At 46.2% G+C, this 20,640-nt stretch overlaps 1 protein-coding gene across 3 annotated transcripts in view; it reads left to right on the forward strand.

Moving 5' to 3' along the window:
* The window catches only part of BOD1L1 (biorientation of chromosomes in cell division 1 like 1), a 50,167-nt gene that overhangs the window by 17,651 nt on the left and 11,876 nt on the right, over window positions 1-20,640 (forward strand). For 2 of the 3 annotated variants that reach the window (XM_061145501.1, XM_061145502.1), the window contains 10 exons: window positions 1,747-7,675; window positions 9,736-9,800; window positions 10,847-10,931; window positions 13,100-13,143; window positions 14,835-14,892; window positions 15,857-15,927; window positions 16,543-16,615; window positions 17,825-17,904; window positions 19,652-19,736; window positions 20,106-20,179. In XM_061145501.1, the coding sequence (XP_061001484.1) occupies window positions 1,747-7,675; window positions 9,736-9,800; window positions 10,847-10,931; window positions 13,100-13,143; window positions 14,835-14,892; window positions 15,857-15,927; window positions 16,543-16,615; window positions 17,825-17,904; window positions 19,652-19,736; window positions 20,106-20,179 (6,564 nt within the window). Of the gene's footprint in view, window positions 1-1,746; window positions 7,676-9,735; window positions 9,801-10,846; window positions 10,932-13,099; window positions 13,144-14,834; window positions 14,893-15,856; window positions 15,928-16,542; window positions 16,616-17,824; window positions 17,905-19,651; window positions 19,737-20,105; window positions 20,180-20,640 lie in introns of those variants that run through there. The other variant, XM_061145504.1, reaches the window with a different exon arrangement.

Consider the following 20,640-nt stretch of genomic DNA (forward strand, 5'->3'; position numbering starts at 1 on the left):
TCTGCTAACAAATTATCATTCTTTTCCATTTCTCACCCACATATGTTCATAATTTTGTAGAGCAAATGTAATCTTGCATAGTGTTTTTAACATTCCCCCATGCTCATTTCATGCTGTAGCTTCCTAATTATTATATCTGATGGTTATATAGCTTGCATTGAATGAATATACCATAATTTAAGCATTTCCTTATAGTTGAGCACTTAGACTGTTTTCTAAGATGTGATCATTTTAAATAGTAAAACTATGTAGATAAAAATACCCTCAAAATGTTCAGTAAGTACATTTCTTCTCCCTTTTGTTTTACTGTGATAAACTTTTGTTTTCACTGGGTTTTTATCTTTCTATACACTTCCATATTTATAATTCTATAGCTGAACTATTGAATATCTTAACACTTCTAAGGGAAGCAGTAATAATTTAGTAATTAATTATTCATAGCTGGTAAATATTCTTAATGCCTTTATGTAGAAATTAGAGTCATATAGTATATCCTGATATTCTAATGTTATATTTTTAATATTTAACTTTATTTTATGAGAAATTCCTGTGAAAAATGATCTCATAAGATTGTATTCACATTAATTGGTTAGAACTTATTGTAAAATTAGGTTGATGGCATCCCTGTTAGTTCTTTATTTGTGGAATTTAATTTTAAAGTATTTTTTTAAGATCTTGCTATGTCCCAGTCCCTATAGTAATAGTGTATTAATCTTCATGTTAAAGTGTAAAAAAGGTGCAGTGATAAACTGACCCAGAAACACAAAGGGCTTTCTGAGGATTTCAGCCCATTGTTTAAATAAGAATAATTATAGCTAGTTCATGAGTCCTTATTATAAAGTGTTGTTGGTCATTAACATCAGTCCAGTCAGCACCAGACTGTGGGTCAGGAGGAAGGTTTGGCTGCTTTGGTCTATTGGTATCTTCCCTTGGATATGAACATGTACATCTGATGTATATGATTACTATTAGTTACCATGAGTTTCTATGTGCATTTGAAGCTTCCTAAATAAACTGTCTTACTGGTAACCTAAATTCATGAAGTTCCCATAGATAATTTACATTTCTAAATTAAAATGTAAGATACCTTTATTTCATTGTAAAATTTTTAATTGCCTTCATTAGGTATTAAGCTTTTGGACTAAAAAGAACTAATGACATTCTTTCAGCTTCTGTTTATTAGTGACCACTGGGCATTAGTGGGCTTTATTAATTTAAAGTCTGAGAAGGCCTTCAAATGCCTGGATGCACCTCAGGAGAAAGAACTACTCCTTATAAAGATGCTGCTATTATAGTGGGAAGAGTATTAGACCTGGAATGAAATTATCTGAACTCATTGCTGGGTGTCTCATTATTGAACCTTCCTGAGTTTCAGGTTCCTGATGCATAGAAATAAGTTAATAATACCTACCAGCTGCTGGCAGAGGTGAAATAAGTAAGGTGTAGCATGTGGTAAAGAATTCACCTGCCAATTCAGGAGACGCAGGTTCGATACCTGGGTCAGGAAGACTGCCTGGAGAAGGAAATGGCACACCACTCCAGTATTCTTGCCTGGGAAATCCCATGGACGGGGGAGCCTGGCAGGCTACAGTCAGTGGGGTCACAAAGAGTCGCGTGGCTTAAGAACTTCAACAACAACAACAAGCATGTTACAACAGGCAACATACTAAATGCACCCAAATTTTAGATTTGAATATAAAAACTAATCTTAGTAGGTCTCATATTTTAACTTTTATTTTCTTACAGCATTGTGAAAAGGAAAAAGCATCTTCTTCCAAGGATTTGAAGCATGTTCATGCAAAGAGTGAACCAAGTAAACCTGCCCGGAGACTTTCAGAGTCTTTGCACCCAGCTGATGAAAACAAAAACGAATCCAAAATAGAAAGGGAACACAAGAGACGGACTTCTACCCCTGTTGTGGTGGAAGGGGTGCAGGAAGAGACTGACACAAGGGATGGAAAAAGGCCAGTGGAACGCTTAGAAAGTGGCACAGAAGAGCCCCAGAAACAGAAAAGCACGCTCAAAAACGAAAAGCATCTAAAGAAAGATGATTCAGAAACACCACATTTAAAAAGCCTGCCTAAGAAAGAGGCAAAGTCCTCCAAGGAAAAGCCTGAAAAAGAGAAAACTCTGTCAGAAGACAAACCGTCTACAAAACACAAGTACAAAGGTGACAGTGCACATAAAGCAGGTGACGAGGCTGAGCTCCACTCTTCTGAGAGAGGCCTGAAAGATGAGAACGTTCAGAAGACAAGTCAGCAAACAAAACTTGCGTCAGATGATAAAGCTGAACGGAGAAGTAAACACCGGAATGAAAGGAAATTGTCAGTTTTGGGCAAAGATGGTAAACCAGTTTCTGAGTATATCATAAAAACCGACGAGAACGTTCGTAAAGAAAATAAGAAAGAGAGGCACGGGTCAGCTGACAAAACGAAAGCAGAGCACAAATCAAGAAGATCAAGTGATTCTAAAATTCAGAAGGACTCTCTGAGCTCCAGGCAACATGGAAGCACAGTACAGAGAAGAAGCGAAAGTTACTCCGAGGATAAATGTGATAATGACTCGACTAACGCAGATAGTAATTCCAAACCAGAAGAGGTGGTTCACAAGGAGAGGCGAAGAACCAAGAGCTTGTTGGAAGAGAAACTTGTGTTGAAGACTAAGTCCAGAAGCCAAGGCAAACAGTTGAAAGCATCTGAAACAGAATCACAGGAAAATACCACAAAACTGGCAACCACTCCAAAACCAGAGAAGGAGAAGAACACTGAAGAAGGTGACCCAGAGAGACAGCGCAAGTCCAGGGTTGAAGACAGACCTTCTGAGGAGAGCGGTGTGGACCCCACGTCAGAGAGTGCGGCCCCTTCAGCACATAATGTGCAGAGAGAGTCTGGTCACAGAGCGAAGTTGCCGCCAGCAAAGGAGAGGTGCAAGGGTGACAAAGAGTCAGGCGCCACCAGACTCGAGAGAAGGCTGTCAGACGGGCACAAAAGCAGGAGCTTAAAGCACGGTAGTAAGGACGCGAAAAAGAAGGAAGACAGCAAAACAGAGGACAAGGATGGAAAAGAAGGTGACGGCAGTCACGAGAAGCCCAGAGGAAGTGGTTCGGTCGTAGAGAAGAAGTTAAGTAGAAGGTTGTGTGAAAATCGAAGAGGCAGCGTATCCCAAGAGATGGCTAAAGGAGAAGAAAAACCAGCAGCAAACCCTTCGGGCGCTCCCAGTAGTTCCTCCCTTCAGAGACCAAAAAAAAGTGATCCTGCCCTGATACCTGAACAAGAGCCAATGGAAATTGATCCCGAGCCAGCCACGGAAAATGTAGCAGAGGTCCGCAAAACCCAAGATGGCAGCAATAGCTCTCAGCAAGACCTTGACTCAGAAAATGTTATGAAACAAAAAACTACCACTGCAGTCCTGAAGGAGGAGTTACAGACTCCCACGGGGGACTCAAAAACAGCGTCTCCGGCCTGTAGATCAGGACGTGGAACAGGAGCTGTTGGTAATTCTGAAAAGCACGCTGACCATAGAAGCACCCTGACCAAGAAAATGCATCTCCAAAGCTCCGTGTCCAAACTTAACTCTGGGGAGAAGGAGTCCACTCAACGAGGAACTCACGAAATGAATGTAGACTCTGAAACGAGTCACTGTTTGTTACCCCATGCCCCGTCAGAAAGTGACAGGGCACAGAAGAATTTGAAAACCACCACCAAGCCCACTGAAGAACGCCTTGCTCCAGGAGACGCCACTCTTAAACATTCCACAAAGGCAGATCCCGCCCCATCCTTAGGCCCCATGGCTGCTGGGCCTCAGAAACAGTCTCACGATTCAGGGGTGCCTCCTGTAGTTGACAAAGGAACTGGGTCAGAAGGTGCCACAGCCAGCACCTTGCTCGGCCACCACTCTGAAATCCCTAGGCAAAGCTGGACTGTTGGGGAATCAGAAGTCCCTAGGACAAGTGACAGCAGAGAAGGCGATGCAGTTTCCATGGTAGATACACCAGCAGAAGCCAGCGTGGAGAGCAGAGGACGCATTCCGGAGGTTGCCCAGGCCTTCGTGCCGCACAGCAGGCAAGGGAAAGCAGACACGCCTGTGGGCAGTGAGTCAGCAGACAGGACGGTGGGAAATGAGGATGCTGACAAGGAAGGTGGCTTGATGGATGCAGATGGGAAAGGAAGGGACTCAAATTCGAAGCATACAGTTAGGGCTTCTGTGGAAAATGGTGACAAGGCTGGTGCTGCTGTTGATCAGGTGGTAGGCATGAACTCAGATCCTCTTGGACTTGAGCAGAGCAGAGGCCCAGGTGAAGCCAAAAACACACCAGCCGATGCTGACAGAAGGCACGGACACAGTGAGGTGGACACCAGTGCCGGAAGCAACGCCGTGTCCTCTGTTCTACATCAAAGGAGCGGGAAAGCTGAGACACCGACAGCCAGGCCTGGTAGAGAAAAGGCTTCCATCGCCAGCAGCACTGAAGGGAAGGACAGCAGTGTTCCCCTAAACCCGGTGAAGGCGGGGACGGCCACAACCACATCTGCAGAGATGGTGGAGGGTGGGGTGGCCGTGCCTTGCACAAGCATCGAGGCGGACGAAGGCCTCACGACAGGCATGTGCTCCGAAAACCACCCTCTTCATGTCGGGGCGGAAGCCAGAGAAGGCACTGTCTTTGCCGCGGCAGAGGAAGGTGGGGGTGTTGTCACAGAAGGATTTGCAGAAAGCGAAACGTTCCTCACAAGCACCAAAGAAGGAGAAAGTGGGGAATGCGCCGTGGCCGAGCCTGAAGAAAGAAAGACAGAACCTGAGACGGCCCCCGTGGGGACCACCGGGGCTGACGCCAGGAGCGTAGCCTCCGAGGAGAAGGACGACGCTGTGACCAGCGCGGGCTCTGAGGGCAAGTGCGATGGGTCTTCAGGTGGAGACTCCGACCTCGTGGAAGGAACGGTCACGTTTATCAGTGAGGTTGAGAGCGACGGGGCAGTAACAAGCGCCGGGATGGACATCAGGGAGGGGTCCCTGAGCAACGAAGAGTTGGATGGATTCCAGAGAAGCCCGCGGAGAGCAGGTCCCAAGAAGGAAAGCGAGGGGACGGTGACGTGCACAGGGGCAGGGGGGAGAAGAGACGGCGGCGTCTTGTGCTCCGCGGCTGGCGTGGGGCTACAGGAGCAGCGCAGGGTGACGGGGGCCCCCGGGGGCCCAGTAGACACCCCCACGCCCGCGGCAGCCAGCGCTGCCCAAGAGGAAAGCGCTTCTGTGACAGACGGCCCCGAGGGTGAGAGTGCCGTCACCAGCACCGGGATCACTGAGGAGGATGCGGAGGGCCTGGCGAGCTGCACAGGTTCAGAGGAGAGCGGCGAAGGCTTTGCCCTGAGTTCCGAATCCGAAGAAAACGAAGAGAGTGCCATGGACAGCACAGTAGCCAAAGACCCCACTGATGCGCCGGTGGTGGCTGCCGGCCCCGGCGACGACGAGGGCGTGGTGACCAGCACGGGCGCCAAGGAGGACGAAGACGAAGGGGAGGGCGTGGTGACCAGCACGGGCCGGGGGAACGAGGTCGGGCACGCGTCCACGTGCACAGGGATGGAGGAGGAGAGCGAAGGGGGGTCGGTCTGCGAGAGTGCAGGAGTGGACAGGCAGCTCGGCCCTGCGGCGGGCCTCGTGGATGCCGAGGCCGGCGGCACCGTCCCGCACGCGAACGAGAGTACCGTGGACAGCGTGAGTGGCGCGGAGAAGGACGCTAAAGACGCCGAGATCTGCTCCAGCGCCAGAGGGGTCGTGGAGAGCAGCGTCAGCAGCGGGGTTGCAGCGGAGGGTGTGGCGGCGCCCGCTCCCGAGGGTCGCCAGGGGCCCATGACCAGCGCGGCTCCAGACCGCAGGGACAGTGAGCTCAGCAGAAAGGAGAAAGCCGACGACACCACGCCCTCCACCGGCCTGGTGGGGGGCCGCTGCGAGGCCCTCGTGTCCGCAGCTGTCCCAGAACACGCGCCGCCTCACACATCGCCGGGCGAAAGAGAAGACGAGGGTGTCATCACCTCCGTGGAAAACGAAGACTGCGACGGCCTCGTGGCCGCCACAGCCAGTGACAGTATCGCCAACCAGGCCGGGGTGGCTGGGGGCTCAGGTGAAGGGAAGGGCGTGGTGATCTCCACCAGCACGACAGGCGATCGCACCCCGCAGCTGAGCACCGTGGTAGACATGCGGGCGGGCCGTTCAAGCGCCCCAAGGCCTGAAGAGGGCGCGGAAGGCCCCAGAGCGAACGTGGAGGAATTCGAGGCCCCCATGCCCAGCGCGGCGTCGGGTGACGGGAGCCAGCTCACAGCTGCGAGGAACGAGGAGAAAGACGAGTGTGCCATGATTTCCACGAGCATCGGGGAGGAGTTCGAAGTGCCCATTTCCAGCGCGGCAGCCCTCCACGGCGCCCAGAGTCCGCAGCCGGTGGCAGCCACGGAAGACCGAGCCAAAGGGCTGGCCCCCGTGAGTGCCGACGACTTCGAGGGGCCCACGCCCAGCGCGCCCGCGCAAGCCAAGAGCCCCCTCGCTTCAACCAGCAAGGAGGAGAAGGACGAATGTGCCCTCATTTCCACCAGCATCGCGGAAGATTGCGAGGCCTGTGTTTGTGGTGTGGCTACGGAACGGGAGCATGAGCCACCCGTCCTGGAGGAGAAGGACGGCAGCGCCATCATCTCCACAAGCTCCGGAGAGGACTGCGAGGGCCCGGTGTCCAGTGCGCTCGCTCGAGAGGACGCCCGGGCCTCGGTCACGCCGGCGGAAGAGACGAGCGACGCGGCCATGATTTCCACCAGCACCTCGGAAGGCTGTGAGGCGGTCATGGCGGGCGCCCTCCCGCAGGAGGAGGAGCCGCCCGCCGTCGTGGGCCCGGAGGACGTGAGCGACGCCGCCATCATCTCCACCAGCACGGCCGAATGCCTGCTGGCCCCCGCCGGTCTCGACCGGCAAGAAGAGGTTCATCCGAGTGCAGGCAGCCCCAAAGGAAAGGATGCCCCGTCAGCCACGAAGAGGAGCCCTCCTCAGGCCCCCTTGTCCAGCCTAATGGCCGAGGACACGTGTCAGTGTCCTGGGCCCTCCACAGGGGGAGAAGAAGTGGGCCCCGTGGTGGCAGGGGGCACTGGGGAAGGGCATGACCCGGCATTGGTCAGCATGCTCTCTGCAGGTGTCAGGCGGGTGTTGGAGAGCAAGGGGCTTGGCAAGGACTGTGCAGACAGAGTTCAGAGAGAAGATGAAAGGCCTGAGGCGGGGACAGCAGGGGGCAGCACGCCAGCGAGGTGTCCAGCAGGGGGGAGCGGGGACTCACCTGTCGACCCGCAAGGACCAGAGCAGGTGCCCGAGGGCACCTCCGTCAGTGTGTGCTTGACAGCAGTCAGTCCCGGTGCTAAAAAAGCTGATGACCCGCGGGGGCCTGAGGGCGACTTGAAAACCACCACCGTGGAATGTGTTAATGGCCAGGGGTCAGAACCGGCTCCTTCCCACACAGCAGCCCTCCCCACCGCCTATGGTGTAGCGCTCTCAGCCTCTAAGCAGGAGCAGAACTTGACCAGCAAGAGTGACCACCGTGGCCAGTGCACTGTCCCAGCGTTCGCTGAGAAAACAGAAGGTAACAGCGTGACCAAGTCCTGCCAGCAAGGTCTTCAAGTCACTGTTTCTTCTGAAGAAAATTTGCGTGACCTAGGTGAGACTCTTTAAGTACAATTTTTCGTGTTTTATAAAGATAATTGTGTGTACAGGACATTTAAGATGGTTTTGGTTCTGAAAGTGAAAGTGAAGTTGCTCAGCAGTGTCCAAGTCTTTGGGACCCATGGACTGTAGCCTACCAGGCTCCTCCATCCATGGGATTTTCCAGGCAAGAACACTAGAGTGGGTTGCCATTTCCTTCTCCAGGAAATCTTCCTGACCCAGGGATTGAACCCGGGGCTCCCACGTTGTAGGCAGACGCTTTACTGTCTGAGCCACCATGGAGGTTTTGGTTCTAGAATGTAGCAAAATCACTGTCATCCAACTTGAGGGTCAGGCTTCTCTAAATTATGTTTAAACGGTTAGTCTTAGACCCACTGCTCATGTGCGACATGAGCAGTGAGGAGGCTGCCAGCTGTCTCATCGGCTGGACAAGTGTCGTCTGTAGGACTGTTGTAAGTTACTAAACATCTTTGACCTTCAGGTTTCTTATCAGTCAAAATGAAGGCGCCTTACAGCAGTGTATGAAATGAGATTTTTTTTTTTAATCATCCTCATTTTACAAATGAAAGTTCGGAGAGTTTAAATAACTTGCACAGTACTCGGATGCCTCTTAGGAAAAAAAGTACATCTGAGCCTCAGCTTTCTGTTGTGTGAGAAGGGGACAGTAGCACATAACAACCCCGTTCCAGCCCTCATGTGACTTATTACAGATTCCACGTGTGTGTCAGTTCAGTCTAGCTGGCTGCTTCTAATTATGTTTTATTTAGCAGCGTTTATTGTTTGTGTAAATGGACTAGTTTCTGGCTTAGTATTTGAAGAAGAAAAGAATCGTGTTCTCTTGTGCTAGATTTCAGAGAGTGCCAGTCTTGTTGGAAACTTGGTACTTTTCAAAGGTGTAAGCTTGGAGCTCAGTCATTGATTAACCACTTAGTCACCCACTTCAGACACATAATACCAGGTACCACTGTGGATTCAGAAATGATGGGAAGATGCTTGTGAATCCAGCCACATATTGTGTTTAGGCTGTGATACAGCACCGTGACGGGTGCTTAGGACAGGCTTAACAGGATGCTGTGAGAACTCAGAGTGGGTACGTGGGCTGGACAGGAAGCAAGCAGGGAATGCTGTCTTCCTCTCCACTCTGTGTAAATGGGAGCAAGCTGCGCTTTTAAGCTGAAATACCATCTAAGTGCTACTCGGAGGCTGAGGCCTGTTCCTTATGGGGACTTCGGAGACACTGAGATGTTCCAAGGGTTGAAATAAATGACTTTAAATTTATTTGTTGACTTTAACTTAGGGTGAGTTGAATGCTCTGAAAGTTTCTCTGATTCAGCCATTGCTACAGTCTGTTATTCCTCTTGCCTCCTGCCTCTCCTTCCCTTTGAAGGAGCAGGAATAGAAGGACTTTTAGCAAGGAAAAGCCCACAGCCTCCTGGAGAAAGTAAGGGTTTTCTTGGGAGGCTTCCATGTGGGCAGGTGAGAGGAACAATTCGCAGGACAGAGGAGGGAAGGAAAGAAAGGGACAGGTTTGAGTCTAGTAGAGAAAATCCTGTTCCCTTTTTATCTGCTTCACAGTTTTTAACTTTTATGTCCAACTTTTCTGTGTCAGCACAAAGCAAGTAAAATGAATGTGTTCACAAATCACTGTCTTTATTAGGAATGTATCTCAGTGGCCTTGAATGTTTTCTTTTAGGGACAAGCTTGATACAGATATCTATAGAAAAATACTTGGAAATAAGACGTCCTCGCAAATTGTAGCGTATCATTCTTTGTGGGCAGCCATCATAGCAGCAGGAAACATTTTTACACACATTCCATCCCCCCAAATGTGAGGGCTGAGCACCCCCCAAAATGAGTGAATGACCCTTTGCCTTTTATCTGAGAATTTTCAGACATATTCCCCTTTGTTGTTTTCTACTGACAGCAAACTAAAACAGGATGGAAGAGGGCATGGCATCTCTAGATAGTAACTAGACAACGTTCTGTTACCTTTTGACTCAAGATGTATTTTGCAAGCAAATTCTTAAACTGATTGAATGGTTTGCATTTCTTTAGGCAGCGAAGAGTCTCCATCGAATGCTCTGGGGGGACTGGGACCGAAAACCAACTTGGAACCTGAGGTATGGCTGATTCTTGAGTTAGGCTGAACGGTCAGTGGTGCCCGTTCCTTCTCACCGTATGTAGATGTATGTACGAGCAGGGTGCAGCCCCCGCTCTCACTGCACTGAAGCTATTTCAGTTCTGTTACCGTCACGTCTCGTGAGGGAAGAGTTCAGAGCCTCAGTAGTCTCAGCTGATAGCACCATCATCAATCCATCCACTCAGACCAGAAACCCAAGGGTCACCCTCAGTCACCCCACATTTCATCTATTGCTGGTTCTTATCGTCTCCATTCCCAAAATGTAACTTGAATCCACCTATTTCTGTTTCTACGGCTCCTACCCCGTCTAAGCCTCAGCCCGGGTAGGTAGTGTCCCCATTCTGCTTCCTCTCCAGCCCCTCCTCCAGTCTTCACCCAGCCCTGAGAGTTAGCTTGAAAAGCATAAATCAGGTCATGTCATTGCTCTGCTTGAAATTTCCAGTGACTCCTCATTGCATTTAGAATAAAATCTACTTTGGGAGGAGCTTCTCTTGTTCTTCTGCTACAGCCTGTGTGCTTTACACAGTTTAGTCTCCATGCCCCTTCCCGCCTGATCTCCTGGCACCTCAGAGGCCACATGACAAGATAGTGGTAAACATGGGGGCTGTGCGCGCAGGGCAGAGGCGCCTCGCCTCACAGCAGGGCCAGTGGGTGGGGGGGAGACGGCTTGCAGGAGGACGTTGGAGTGGACTTTTGCAAATAGGGTGGGAGTGTACCCGAGGACACAGAAAGGGAAGAGCCAGTCGTGAGTCCTGAGCATTGCAGTAGTTCCAGGGCTGAGCTGCGCTGAGACTTCAAGCCTCTTAAAGAAGTGGGACCAGATCAGAAAGGACTTGTGTGCTGTACTCAGCATTTCACTTTAGCGCAGTAGGAGAGCCATTGATGGATGAAATACGAGATTACTTTTACCTTTTTGTTCCTAAAGGTTGACAGGATGCTGAGTGCTTTGTTTAACTCACTTGAGGTGAATTAACTTCTTATTTCAAAAACCTCATTTACCTTCTTACGGTGCCTTGGACTTTTTAGGTATTTGTGCCATCAGGGGAAGAGAAAAATCATGACGTTTCAGCACCACCAGGAAGTCCAAGTGGGAGAAAGCTGAGTGGAACAGGTAAACTCCTTTTAGTGGTTGTTCACATTATTTTTTCCTTACGTGTGGGTTTATCTTTTATTACCACTTAAAATTTATAGCTAATTCGTAATAAAACATTGATAGGCTATATGGATTTACCTCTCATTTTTTAACATAGGTTAGAGAAAACTTTTTGCTATTTCATTTTTAACTTACACTTTTTCTTCATCAAGTGTTAACCTCAGTCAAAATCACATAAGGTTGTTGTTTAAATCTGATGTCTCCGAATAATTGTGGCCAAACGAGCTACTTTGGAGCAGACCCTTGCTCTCACCCACAAGTATGTCTCTGTGGCCCTCCCTGTCCTTCCAGGCACCATCACAGCTCATTTCCAAAAGGCCAGTCTGTGCCCGTGTGCCCACTTCTTTTAACTTCACGCTCTTGACCCCTGGGCTCTGGCCGTTGCTGCGTCACTGAAGCTCCTCCCCGCTTGCAGAGCCTCTGCTGTCTCTCTCTGCGCCAGTCTTCAGCGTCCGCTAAAGGTGTGAAGGGTAGAGTCTCAGCCTCAGACAGGGTTAGGACAGCAGTTCTCAAACACTTCGGTCTCCGGACCACTTTACACATGACCTCATGTAAATCTGACCACCCGCCAGAGACCCTCACTATACCACCGTCACCCTGGGGATGACGTGTTTAATATAGGGGATGGGTGGCAGTATATTCAGTATGAGGGGGACACAAGCATCCAGTCCATAGCATTCAAAACACTGAGAAGTTCAGGCAAAGCATGATCCAGGAGCAAAGACATCTTTCGAAGGCCCAGTTTCTTACCTTCTCTCTTAATCCCCAGCAGAAGCAGTCGCTTTCCCATTCTTGGCCTCTAGGAAGATACCGTGTGCTGTCATTCATGGCCGAAATCCTGAGACTTCTATTTCAGTTTAGGTGCCTGAGTTATTACATTTTCTATAATTTTTTTTTAAACTCAGCCATGTCTTGTGGGCATCCTTCATTGTCAGTGTATACAGATCAACTTCATTTGTTTTAATAGTGGTCTGTAACGCATGGTCCCACCTGTTGTTAGGTCTTTTAGTGCCCCCCAGTGTTTCTGGGTTTTACTGTTATAAATAACGCTTGCAGTGAGCTTCAATATATGTGTAACCATGTACTTCCCCTAGTGTTTTTGAAAAAGTGAACTGAGAGGTCAAAGAACATATACATTTAAATTTTCATTTCAAGCACTTGATATCCCCCCTCATTTGGAGACAAATATTGAAGAACAAGTAGGTGTGTATTCGGTGCACCAGGCAACAAGAGAGGCAGTGTGTGAGCAGTGGTGTGTATGTATAAATCCTCAGTCCGGGCTATCTGGGGCTGTCAGGGTGGGGATCTTCCAAGGCAAACCATCTGAAAGGGCAGCCTTTGAAGTATGTGACCACAGGAACCTTATAAGCAGAAATACCAGGGGTTCCTGGAAGACCACCCCAAGACCTGGTAAGCCACTTGTCCTGACATGTTAAAACCCTGACAATGACTAATCTTCCCAAAACTTGGATAGATGATATTAGTTAAAATTCCTGTGTATGTGTTAGAGTACACATAATTAACATCCCATTTGTTAATTGTCAAGAAGGTAACATTTTTGGATTCTAAAGTTCTTTGTTCCCAGAGTTATATTTCAGACTGTGTTTAGGTACAGTTCAATAAGAGATCTACTTACGTAAAAGGAAGTTGTTTAAAAGAAAAATGTGTGTTCTGTCATTGTTGAGTAGAAACAGTAGGCCTTGTACTTCAGTCTTCCAAAGAATATAAATAGACCTTTGCTGTTCTAGGGGATAAGATCTAACTCTTCATTTGATGGGATTATTTTTAAATGAACCAGCGTTACCCTGTCACTTAACAGTTACAGTGGAGACCTTCCCCACCTTCCTTCCAAGCCTCAGATCGCCAACATGGTTAAATCACTGTAGTGATCTAATGGATCGCTGCCATTACTCTAAAAACAGGGAACGTTATTTTTGTCGTTGTTCTGGTTGTGTGACAGAACATAGATGGTATTGATAGAAAATAATTGGCCCAGAAGTTATAATTCACAAAGGCAGCTGGGCCCCTTAGCGACACAGTCTCACTTAACTAAAAGCTCTCGATCTGTTTCTGTAGTTCAGAACCAGCTTTCAGCTTCCTCATTTCTCATTTTTGTCTTTGAACAGTTGAACTGCAGAGGGAGCCTTCGCTGGCGATTGAATCACCAAATGTAAGCCACCGTAATTGTTTGGATTTTGTTGTTATCACTTGGGATTGTTCTGATTTGGGGTTTTGAAAGTGATTACATTTTTGGGAGGGGCTGGCCCTGCGTTTCTTTAGGAGGTGAGGCCATTTGTAGTGTGCTCTCCATTGAAATTCAGCCTACTCACATCTTTAATTTCATGTTCAACTTTATCCAGTGGTGTCAGGAAATTTAGTTGCTTATCTCAGAAAAAAAGGAGTCACTCTGAATTCAGCAGCTCTGTGTTCTAGTGGCTCTTTAGGCCAATATCATGAGAGAGAACCAAGGAAACAGAAGAAGGAAATATCATGAGACAAAACCGAGGAAATAGAAGAAGGAAATATCATGAGGCAGAACCAAGGAAATAGATCCAGATCCCTCGGACTTGGGAGCTCCCCTGGTAATCTTAATGAAATTCTTTGAAGAATTGGGAACTTTCTATTTTTTATTGCTATAATAGGCCTGCAAATTGGACTGTGGTGTTTTAAATTATCCCAGTGCTGTAGACCAGACCAACTTTAAGAACTTCACTGTATATCTTTAGAAAGTGTTTGTGAATGTACTAAACTGTAATTGCCATGGATACATATTTTTTTCCTAGCTGTGGCTCTCATAATCCCTTTTGTCCTTGAAGGAATTTTTTTTTTTTTGGTCTTTCTTAATGCATAGAGGAGTGCACATTTTGTAAAATGCTTGTAAATCACAGATAGTCACATTCTTTCCAGTGTCACTAGGAGACTCAGAAGAGCCCTGCTTCTCACCAAACACCCGTGGTGCTGGGGGGCTTACCTCCCCGTGTTGAGACATCCCAGGCTGTATCTGGGCCCTCAACCCAGTCTGCTGAGGGAAAGGGAGAGACAAGCCCCACTTGGTTCTGTTGGGGTTTACCCTCGAAGAGCTCAAAGGAATCGCAGTGTGGCTGCATCTCCAGGGCTGCCCCACTGTGTGCTGCAGCAGCTGCCTTCTCCCTATCTGAGCACGTCTGTCCTCCTTTCCAAGTAGGAAATTCTATGGCTGGGGTTTAGAATGTTGTAGGATATTCTGGGGGCTTCCCAGGTGGCTTTAGTGTGGTGAAGAACTCACCTGCCAGTGCAGGAGACATAAGAAACTCGGGTTCAATCCCTGGATGGGGAAGATCCCTGGAGAAGGGAATGGCAGCCCACTCTAGTGTCCTTGCCTGGAGAATCCCATGGACAGAGGAGCCTGGTGGGCACAGTCTGTGGGGTTGCAAAGAGTCGGACACGACCGAAGTGACTGAGCAGACATGAGGGATATCTGGAGACTTTCCCTCAGTTTAAAAAAACAGTAAAATGGACAAAGTTTACCTGAGGGAAACATTATAACAGATTGACAGAATCCCTCAACATTTTTTAAAAAAGAAAATCATGACGGATCATTGGATGGAAAGAGAATTTCCAAAGTTTTTTCTCTCTTTATTTCTTACTCTTTTACCATAACTGCTTTAAAGACAAGGAGAATAAACATAGTAGGATGCTAATTTGTTAAACTGAAACTTCTTCAAAAAGAAAGTGTCCTCTGCTCTTGAAATTCTGGGTGAAATTTAAAAGAACACGTTCTTCAGTCCCTTTAAGTGTTCTCACAAACAGCCATATTATTTTCTAGATATTCAAGATTTTTGTGAGAATATCCATAAATAGCCTTTTCTATTGTGTGTTTAGGTCGAAAATGCAGGCTCAGAAACAACTGAAGTTCATGGGAAATTTTATAGCAAAGAAGGTAAGTTAATGAATTTCATAGTATAATTTTAATATTAATTGTAATTGTCATTTGTCTAGTGCCTTTTATGTGGCAGGCCCTGTGCTAATTATAATTACTTGGCAAATTCTTAATCATGTAACTCATATAATCCAGTAAAGTGAGCATTCACAGCATCACATCTGTAGTTGAAGAAACAGACATGGGGAGCAGGCCACTGGCTCCCTCAAGGTCATGTAGCTTATAAATGGTCCCTTGCCTTAAATAACAACTAGAGTTTGGCAGGAACCTCACAAAGGGTTTATCCATTGTGAATACAAAATGTATAGTCCCCTGTGGTTTGTCTTATAGGAGAGGGTCTGTGCTGCGTAGTTAACTGTGTTGCCTTCTGACAAGCAGCCTTCGTGTGGTAGCAGACCAGGGACGTCACGTTTATGTGCTTGTTCCAGGAGTCAGGCCTTATTCCACGCCACCTGTAAAGACGGCCAGCTCCAGAGGGCCAATTCTGGTCTCAGAACAAACTACAGAGTTGTACTAATTCCTACTGATGTTCATTCCCTGTTTCAGGAATGGGGAAGAGGTCTTAATCCCCTGTACAGTTATTTTTATTTGTATCGCCCCTTCTGTTAGAGGACGGTTAGTGTGCAAGTGTGACTTGTCCGTGAGTGCCAGAGAGAGCGGCTGTGCGTGCGGTGCCGTGTCCCTTGGACACGCGCTCATGCTCTGCTGCTCAGGGGCTGGGGGAGTGGCCGTGAAGTCTGCCGGGTAAATGCCAGGGAGCCTGCCACTGAGCCCCGCTCACGCATGCTAGAAATGGAAATCGTGGAACTTAACCTGACATAGTTGTGTAAGGATCACACCACAATCACTTGTCAAGTCCCTTCCTCTTTTCCTTTCCCATTCCGCACATGTGCCTAAAGTAAGTATTGGAGTGTATACTTAAGGGGGTTTGTTTTTTCTTTTTTCTTTTGTATTTCTTACTCAGAGATATCCAATGGTGGAAAAGACAACACAGAAGCCTTAAGATGTCGCGGTGTTGAAGCAAATCCTAAAGAGGTGGGTTTTGGTAGGAAACCCAAGTACTTCCATGTTTTATGAATAGTGCTTTCTCCTGTACACCAGGGCTTTTAGCTCTCTGTATAAATGAGAAATTAAATGTGTTAATAGGTATTACGAGTTCTCTATATCTGTTACTTGTTTATGCTTTTGTAAGATTAGGTAATTTAGCAGGTTGTAGAATTATTTGGACATGTCTGTACTGTTTTCTCATATGCTGCCTTTCATCAGCCTTTTAATGGGTCACCAAGAGAGCAGAAAAATGCTGCCAGTTAATTTATGACATGCCATCAATTACAAAACTAGATTGACTTCAAAGGTGGTAAAATGAGAATATTTTTAACATATTTTAGATTGTTGAAATACATTATGAAATCAGAAATAGATTTGGATATTTTTTATGAGTTTATTATATTCCAGTCTTTAAAAACAAACAAACAAAAAAAAAGACTCAAGCTTACGAAATGAGTCTAGTCTGAATCTAGATGACAGAAGTATCATTCTCGATTTTTTAAAAATTTGTCTCAAGGACTAGAAACTAATACAGTGTGCGCCCATTGAAGCAGAATTGGATCCAGGTTCCCCTGCCTTTACTACAGTCGCTCTTAATTCCAGGTTGAAGAGGAAGAAAGGCACATACCTAAAAGAAAAAGGAAGAAGGAGTACCTCTCTTCCGAAGATGAACTGGGTATCTAGAATATACATGTTCCTGTTTTAAACATCTCTGAAAATCATATTATTTCCACATCGAAATAGTGGGCCAATAGCATAGAAAATTCTTGAGGGTAGTAATCGTCTACAACTCTTGAGTCTCATGTGTTTCCAGACCAGCCTGACTCCTCCAGGGTCTTTTCTGGACTTGAACTAGAAGCTAGATTGTTCCTGGCGAAGACCCAGCCCCTGGATATCATAAAAACCCAGGTTCCCTCTGTCACCTGGGCCCCAGGTGCCACTGAGTTCCTTATTTTATGTCATAAACAGAGGCCTCACAGAACTAGTGAAGCACTCTAGGAATATGCATGTAATAATAACACTTCTGTGCTTCATACTGTTGATTTTCTCTCAGTCTGTAACAATGCCAGCCCATAGAACTTGCTCAGAGGTGGAAATGTTCCGTATTTGTTTTGTTTACTAGTAGCTACAAGGCACATGACTATTGAGCACTTGAATGTAGTCAGTGTGAATGAAAGGCTGAATTTTTAATTGTATTTGAATTGTATTAATTTAAATTTTAGGAGCCATTGTGGCTAGTGGCTCCGATTTTGGACAGTGCAGAGACTTTTATAGTTTAATACCTGACACAAAATGCAAACTCAGTAAATACATATTAAATAATATGTGAGAAACAATGGATAGTTACATACTTTACTTTTTTGGTTGGGAACATATTTTGTAATTATTGAGTTCATACCAAAGCTGGGTACTATCTCCAGTACTTTATACACATTCCCAATAACTATGTGAGTCAGATATTATTGCCATTTTATAAATAAAGAAATTAAGATTTTGAGAAATTGTGACTTTTTCTCCACTAAGTAAATCTGATTCCCAAGATCATGGTCTTCATCACTAAGCCAGACCACTTAGATGGTAAGTTGTTCAGGAAGTTAAAAAGTATGTCTAGAAATTCTATGCCCTAAGCCCTCTCCACAGAACCTCCTGTTTTGTTGGAGTCATTTAAGCATTTGTAGATTTTTTATTTTTTGGCTTTGCTAAGACCAAGGCCAGTGCTCAGTACTCAATGTCACATGACATTATAAATACATTTAGAATAAGTTTGGCTTCACTGTATCATAAGCCTAAGAAAGAAGTCTCAAACTGTCTTAAAATAGAACTATGCATTTCATTTTTCATTTAGCTTTTATTCCTTTGTGATTCTGTTTAAACTGATTTACAGACGATACCCCAGATGTCCTGGATTCCAAAATAGAAACAGCACAGAGGCAGTGTTCCGGAACTGAGCCACAAGACAGAAAGGTATTTTTTCCACATATTTTAATTTAAGTTTTAGGGGAAGCCTGTTTACATCACTGTGTATATGTATTTTGTGTATTTATTGTAAAAGGTGTATAGTTTTTAGACTCTATCAAAGAAAAATGTTATACTTTATAATCATAAACTGCAAGATTGTATTATTATGACAGTTTATATATAATCATTGCTTAGGTTTTTGTTCAGTGGTATTCTTGACTTCTTTAGACGTCCAGGTCCTTTGTTCCCAAGTATAATAAGCTTTGTTACAGATATACTTATATCAGAACAGTGAAATACAGTGATACATGCAATTTAAAAATTTTAATACATAGGCCTCTCTTTACCATACCTCCAGCCCCTAAAACATAGACTGTCCAAGGATGAGGCCTCACTCATTGCCCTTTTCTCCTGTGGTCTTGTTTTCATCTTGTGCCTTGCGGAAGTAACACACAAATATTTATTTCTGTTCTTACTCTGTCTTTTGTTCTAGGCCAGGTTTCTCCTCTTCACAGATACTCTTAACGTTCCTGAGACTCAATACTTACTGACTATTCCAGTCTGCCACTATCTTCTCTTTCTCTTTCTTTCCCTAATCTAGTTTTTTCCAGCTTGTACCAAAAGTATTAAGTCAGCTTCCAAAAATATATACAGCTGACTACCAGCCCACAGAAGCCAGTTTATACTCTCCTTTTTCCCCCCAGTAACTGATATACTAAATAAAAAGTAGTAAAAGAATTTTAACAACCGAAGAGGTGAAGTCATACATTGTCATGAATTTCAGTTGGTCATGGCCAAGGAAAGAAACAGGTTTTCAAAAGCCCACCCCTTCCCCTGCCCTGTTGAGGACAAAAATCTTGGGACAATACTTCTTAATTTGGAGCGAGGCAGATTAAAGGGTAGCTTTTAAGTTTTTCTTTAACTTCATGTAGGGCTTCCCTTGTGGCTCAGACGATAAAGGACCCGCCTGCAATGCGGGAGACCTGAGTTCGATCCCTGGGTTGGGAAGATCCCTTGGAGAAGGGAATGGCAACCCACTTCAGTATTCTTGCCTGGAGAATTCCATGGATGGAGGAGCCTGGTGGGCTATAGTCCACGGGGTCGCAAAGAGTCGGACACGACTTGAGCGACTTTCACTTTCCTTTTAACTTCATGTACGATTTTTAATGGTAAATTTAAATATATTCTGACTTAATTATTTTTATTTAAAAATTCCATATATAAAACAGTCCTCTGATTTTAAATTTAGTTTGTATAATTTTTTGTATACTAATACTATAGTGTAAACAACTGGTTATTTCATGCTCAAAACTTTTTTGCAAACTAAGGGCAGATAATATAACCATTGATAGACCATTTCTCTAAATCAGCCCAGTTGGACACCAGAAGTTCTCTTTGGCTCCTTCTCCTTTATCCCTTTCCTCTGGTCCCTCCCCTCCACCAGCAATGAAAAAATATCTCTTGGAAATTCCTTTAAGTTCTTTCTTTGGAGTTTCTCTTGTAAAGTCCAGGGTCAGCGAAAGGACCAGTTTCTATTTTGCAGGAGGAAAAATAATGGCCTTGTTGCTTTATAACCTTATCTTGTGTTTTTCTGCCTTCAGAATTTGAATCTTTTTGTATAGTCTGCCAAGCAGCAAAAGAGTTACTTTTTAAAAAAAAACGTCCAACAAACAGGCTAGGGATTAGTTTTGAAGTAATTATATGGAAATGGGTATAAGAAGGGAGCTTCTTTTCTTGTTCAACTTCTCCATAGGAAGAGAGCTCTGGGGATTTGGAAGAGTTATCTAAAGCAAGTTCTAAGACAGACATCACTGCTTCGAGGGCCATGGAAGAGAAAGGTGAGTAAGACATCTCCTCAGTTAAACTGTTGAGAGAGACTAATCCTTCAAAGCAGTCAGCACCTCTCTCACCAGGCTTCGCCAGCTGAAACTGCGGTTTGCTGGTCTTTCTCCCCCCTCATACAGCACAGTGCATCGTGCTGAGTGTAACAGGGCTTGGAGATACAGGGCTTGGAGATCGCTTTTAATCGAGGTCCCGCTCTGCGCGAAGTGGGCTGCTCGTTGGCTCACCTGACTCTGGCTTACAACGTCAGCGTGTCCGCCCGGCAACGCGGTCTGTGCCTGCGGATGACTAGGTCACCTTGGTGGGCGTCCTGGCACTGAGGCTGAGTGTGGGCCCGGCGGTCACGCGCTCTGCTCTTTCTGCAGATGAATCCAGCAGCAGTGAAGCTGCCGGTGAAAAAACAGAGCAGAATGACGATGACACCGTAAAATCTCAGGAGGTGAGATGTTTTTCATATTTGTCTGTTCAGGTTTCTTCAAGTACTAAAAACAGAGCATCTGTGTGCTCTTACGCAAGGTCGTTCTTAAATGCTTTTGAAGTAGCTCTTTTTTTAGTGCAGCGGGTAGCATTTCACACAGAGCACTTTATCAGTGTCATTTTGATGTATTTTGTCCTCTGTGTCTTCATTTTCTCCCAACATTTGTATGAGACCTCCTCCTGTCAGCCCCATGGGATCAGCCCAGATCTGTACCTCAGTGTCCACGTGCCTTCCTGACCGGGAAGCTTAGCACATTCAAGCCAGGCTCCAGCTCAGCACGGAGAACGGGGCAGCCGAGCCCGGGGGTCCTGCGGGACGAAACGGGAGCAGCGGCAGGCTGTGCAGAGCGCCGGCCGCAAGTGCCAGCCGGGACCAGCCTGACGGGGCGAGGTCAGGGGCTCCTGAGAGGCTGCAGGAGAGGC

Source organism: Dama dama, chromosome 6 (genome assembly GCF_033118175.1).
Source record: "Dama dama isolate Ldn47 chromosome 6, ASM3311817v1, whole genome shotgun sequence".
NCBI lineage: Eukaryota > Metazoa > Chordata > Mammalia > Artiodactyla > Cervidae > Dama > Dama dama.